This window comes from Micromonas pusilla (genome assembly GCF_000151265.4).
Source record: "Micromonas pusilla CCMP1545 genomic scaffold MICPUCscaffold_16, whole genome shotgun sequence".
Lineage (NCBI taxonomy): Eukaryota > Viridiplantae > Chlorophyta > Mamiellophyceae > Mamiellales > Mamiellaceae > Micromonas > Micromonas pusilla.
In genome coordinates, this window is record NW_003315897.1 from 698,840 (window position 1) to 703,503 (window position 4,664).

A 4,664-nucleotide genomic window follows, 5' to 3' on the forward strand; every position below is an offset into this window, starting at 1 on the left:
GGATCTCTTCGGAGCGGCGGCGGCGGCGGGCGGGGAGATGCGGGAGTTTTGGAACGCGTCGCCGTTCGAGTCGAAAACCCCTTTCGAGTTTGAACCCGACGATTCGGGACGGGGAGGCGCGCGATACGGCGACGACGACGGCGCGGGCGGCGCGCGGCGCGCGCGAGGAGATCCGTACGGCGAATATCCACCCGCGGCGGCGGCGAAGTCGGCGGTGGACGCGGTGCGACGCGCGGCGGCGGCGGCGCCCCCCGCCGCGGCCGCCGCCGTCGATGACATGGGCGACGACGATGTCGAGGTCGAGGTAGACGCGCCCGCCGTCGCGTTCCAGGGCGCGGGCGGCGCGTCCGAGGCTGGGTTCTCGTTCACGGGGGTGGAGGAGGAGGACGACGACGAAGTCCTTAAGGAACGGCGTTCACCACGCGAACGCGGTCGTATGGGAACCAGTCACGACGACGACGACGACGACGACGCGCGCGTCGTCGACGTGGAAGCGCGCGCGGTGCCGTTCAACGAATGGATGAACGGCGGCGCGAGCGCCGCCGCCGCCGCCTCCGAGAGCCCCTCGAGCGCCTCCTCCCCGTCAGGACCTTCGCCTCCTCTCGCGGAAGAGCGAAGAGACGCGTTCAGCCGCGGCGAAGGCGCGCGGTCGGCGGCGGCGGCGTCGGCGGCGGCGTCGTCGGCGTCGTCGCGGTGGACCGCGGCGAGGAGTTACCGAGGCCAGGGCGCGGGACGGTCGGAGCGGTGGACGTCCGCGCCGCCGCCGCGGTCGGACGCGGGTCCCGACGGTCCGTCGTCGTTCGCCGGCGGGTACGAGGACGCCGCGGGCGCGGGCGACTGGACGAACGAGTTTCGCGGTTTCGGCGGTTTCGGCGGTTTCGTCGACGGCGGCGACGGCGCCGGTCCGGACGGACGAACCGCGCGCAACCGATGGCGCGAGTTCATGACCGGGCGATTCTACGGCGCGTATCAGGAGGACTTGGTCCGAAGCACGCGCGCGACGGTAAATAACGTCGGGGACCCGGCGTTCGGAGGCGAAGCGCGAGAGCCGGAGCGGGGCGGGGCGGCGGCGGCGACGGGCGAGAGGAGGGACGCCGACGCCGCGAACGACGACGACGCCGGCGTCGACGTCGACGCCGCCGCGGGCACGGACGCACGGTGAGCGAGCGAGTGAATACATAATAGAACGAGGATATCCATATGATAAAACGACGCGCGCGAGATCCGTCCGTCCACACATCCATTAAACACCCGCCGCCGAAACGACCGCCCGCCGTCCCTCACGCCCCCCCCTGCTGCGCCGCACCGGCGAATACGGAATCCGTAAACGTCGGCAACAACCCCGGATGAATCAGCGCGATCTCGCTCTCCGACGCCTTTCGCACCGCGTCCTCCCCGACCCCCGCGTACGCCTTCGCCGCGCTCGACATCTCCAAAAACAGCTTGTGCCACCGCACGTCGGACGTCACCTCCGGGTGGAAGCTCGTCGCGAGCAGATTGCCGCCCTGCTTCACGGCGACGATGATCTTCTCGACGTCCTCCGCGTCCGTGCCTCTCAGCTCGGCTCTCTTCTCCTCCGGCAGCGCGTACTCCGCGAGTACCTCCACGCCGGGCCCCGCGCTCAGTATCGCGGGCGCGCGGATGAAGATGGCGCGGAACGGCGTGTCGGAGCCGTCGTCGGCGTCCGGGACGGCGCAACGCATCGACGTCTCGAACGAGTCGATCTGATTTGGATGGGTCAAACGAGGGTCGTCAGGGCGGAGTCGAAAGGCGGCGTCGAAAGGCGGCGCGTCGGGATCGAAACCGAGGGACGGGCGCGGAGAGAGACGAAAGAACGCCGGGAGAGAAAGTCCTTAAGGAATCGCGTTCACCACGCCGACGCGGTCGTACGGGGACCGGTGTGGTAATAGAACGCGCCTGCGATCCGAAAAAGTTGCGATCGACCGTCACGTCGAGCCCGCCCAACAGCTCCTGCCCGCCCTGCTTCGCGCCGCGCCCGATGCGGTCCGCGAGGAAAATCAGCCCCGCGCACGTGCCCCACACCGCGCCGCCGCTCGCGGCGAAGTCGCGAAGCGGCTCGAAGAGGTTCCATCGCCGGCAGATGTTCGCCATCGTCGTGGACTGCGGGTCGTTCCGTACGAGCGATGATATCGGGGTGGAGTTCAAAGGCGTCAGAAGCGGAGTCGAAAGGCGTCGTGGGCGGGGATTGAACGCGAGGGATGGGCGGGGAGACGCGCCGGGAGAGAAAGTCCTTAAGGATCGGCGTTCACCACGCCAACGCGGTCGTATGGGAACCAGTGTACAGAACGCACCTCGCCGCCGGGGATGATGAGCCCGGAGCAGCCCACGAGCTGCTCCGCCTTGCGCACCTCCACGGGCTCGCCGCCGCATCGGCGGACGTGCGCGCAGTGCTCCGCGAACGAGCCCTGCAGCGCGAGGACGCCGATCTTCGTCTTCGTCTTCGGAGGAAACGCGGGGGGGGGTTGCGACATCGCGAGCGACGCGCGCGAGAGGACGCGGCGCGGTCGACAGTGCCGCCGACGTCGGCCGAACGCGTGCGGACACGGACACGTGTGCGGCGCAGAGTTCACGAGACGTCGACATCTACGAAAAAGTGTTTCACCCGTCCCTCGGTTTCAACATTTGATCGCTCACCCCTTTCGACTGACCGATGAACATTTTTTCTTTAGCCCACTACCGACTGTACGGAAACGCCCTTGAGTGGGCACCTCGCCGCGCGTCGTCGCGGACGGACTATCCCACCGCGCCACCCCGCGCCTCACGCCCCTCCCTCACACCCCTCCGTCCGCCGCCTGACCGCGTCTTCGAGCTCGTACAGCTCCTCGTCGTCGATCCCGAGCTCGCGCATCGCGGTCGCGAGGTTGAACAAGTACTCGCGGTTGGGCCCTGAGGGTCGTCGTCGGGGCGGAGTCGAAAGGCGTCGGTGGCGGAGTCGAAAGGCGTCGTAGGGTCGAATGTTGAAACCGAGGGGCGCGCGGAGAGAAACGCGCGCGAGCGGGAAGAAAAAGAAAAGTCCTTAAGGATCGGCGTTCACCACGCGAACGCGGTCGTATGGGGACCAGTGTGACGAATAGGACGCGCCCGACGGTCCGACGGCGCGCGCGATGGTCTTCGCGATGTCATCCACCGGCGCGTGTCCCAGCCAGTTCAGGTTGCTCTCGTGCGCCGTCGCGACGTACGTCAGCGCGTTCTCGACGATGACGGGGGCGTCGTCCGAGGCGTCTTCGTGGAGGGGAACTAAGATCCGCTGATCGTATTGCTTTTCCCGGATCTCTAAAAGATCTAGAACCGCGGGGGCGTCTCTCGGGGAGATCTTGTACGCGGCGCCCCAACATCGGACGTCGTCCCCGCACGCCTCGAGCGTGACCGTCCTGCCGGGGAAATCCGGCGTGCCTCTGTGATCCGTGGAGCCCTGTGATGAATGAATAGGGATGATAAACGGTCGAGTAACGTGCGTTAGGTTGGGGGAGTGGCGCGCGTCGGCGCCGGTCGGCGTGGTGAAGACATCGATCGAATGCCAAACGATGATGGATAGAGAACGACGCGTCTCGTCTCGCACCTGGTAGAACCGTCGTCGCCACCCCCGCGCGACGCACACCCTCCGCTCCTCGTACTCGAACCCCGTCTTCCACACGATGCTGCCGTACCCGAACACCCACAGCGGCGCGTCCGGGTCGAGTCGCAGCGGCTCGCGCTGAAAGTGACCGACGTCGTGGTCAGCCGGGCGACGCGCGGCGTGACGCGGTGGGGACGCGTGGCATCGCGTCATCGTCGTCGTCGTCGTCGTCGTCGCCGCCGTCGCGACGCGCGAGGCGGCGGCGGCGGCGGCGGATGCTCGCGTGCCGCACGTCGAGGTCGTCGACGCGAGCATGGACGCGAGGCGCGGCGTGCGCGCGCGATGAGACGAGTTACGACATCGACAATGGAAAATCACCCATCACGAAAACCAAAACCTTGACGCTCTCTCGCTGGCATAAATGGCGGGCGCGTCGAACGGCGCGAAGGCGCTCGCGCGCGTGACGTCGTACAACGTCCTCGCGCAGTGCTACGTCCGCAGCACGCTCTTCCCGCACAGCCCGAAGTTCGCGCTCAAGTGCGTCCGTCCGTCCGTCCGTCCGCGCGTCGTCCCCTGATCTGACCTCGTCGTAATGATCTCACATCAACTCGGCACCTCTCCCGCTCGTCCCGCCTCCCTCTTCACGCAGATGGAAACGCCGAGGCGAGAAGCTCACGGAAACGCTCGCCGCGCTCGACGCCGACGTCCTGTCGCTCCAGGAGGTGGACGCGTACGACGAGCACTGGGCGCCGTGGCTAAAGCGGCGCGGCTACGGCGGCGTGTACAAGCAGCGCACGAAGCTGACGAACGACAAGAAGGACGGATGCGGGCTCTTCTTCAAGCGCGCCAAGTTTGAGCTCCTCGCGCGCCGGGCGATCGAGTACAACGACGTCGCGTACGGACGGCCCGCGGGGTACGTCAAGACAGGGGCGGGGGCGGGGGAGGAAGAGGAGGGGGAAGGAGCGGGAGAGGTGCGGAGTTGATGTGAGATCATTACGACGAGGTCAGATCAGGGGACGACGCGCGGACGGACGGACGGACGGACGCACTTGAGCGCGAACTTCGGGCTGTGCGGGAAGAGCGTGCT

The 4,664-nt window shown here is 67.6% G+C and overlaps 4 protein-coding genes across 4 annotated transcripts in view; 2 read left to right on the plus strand and 2 right to left on the minus strand.

The window, feature by feature from the left end:
* The window catches only part of MICPUCDRAFT_49152 (uncharacterized protein), a gene marked incomplete at its 3' end in the record, with an annotated part of 1,892 nt that extends 730 nt beyond the window's left edge, over window positions 1–1,162 (plus strand). The window contains exon 2 of the mRNA XM_003064049.1: window positions 5–1,162. Coding sequence (XP_003064095.1) covers window positions 5–1,162 — 1,158 coding nt within the window. The remainder of the gene's footprint in view (window positions 1–4) is intronic.
* A 118-nt stretch (window positions 1,163–1,280) lies between these two features.
* Window positions 1,281–2,492, minus strand: MICPUCDRAFT_23003 (uncharacterized protein; the record flags this gene model as incomplete). Its single annotated transcript, XM_003064231.1, has 3 exons — window positions 1,281–1,709; window positions 1,897–2,121; window positions 2,313–2,492. 3 exons carry the CDS (start codon window positions 2,490–2,492, stop codon window positions 1,281–1,283), a joined length of 834 nt encoding a protein of 277 aa, XP_003064277.1.
* Window positions 2,493–3,037: 545 nt separating this feature from the next.
* MICPUCDRAFT_43343 (uncharacterized protein) lies at window positions 3,038–3,790 on the minus strand (the record flags this gene model as incomplete). Its single annotated transcript, XM_003064232.1, has 2 exons — window positions 3,038–3,433; window positions 3,581–3,790. The coding sequence occupies 2 exons, from the start codon at window positions 3,788–3,790 to the stop codon at window positions 3,038–3,040; spliced, it is 606 nt and encodes a 201-aa protein (XP_003064278.1).
* A 208-nt stretch (window positions 3,791–3,998) lies between these two features.
* The window catches only part of MICPUCDRAFT_23182 (uncharacterized protein), a gene marked incomplete at both ends in the record, with an annotated part of 2,116 nt that continues 1,450 nt past the window's right edge, over window positions 3,999–4,664 (plus strand). The window contains 2 exons of the mRNA XM_003064050.1: window positions 3,999–4,114; window positions 4,227–4,555. Of these exons, the coding sequence (XP_003064096.1) occupies window positions 3,999–4,114; window positions 4,227–4,555 (445 nt within the window). The remainder of the gene's footprint in view (window positions 4,115–4,226; window positions 4,556–4,664) is intronic.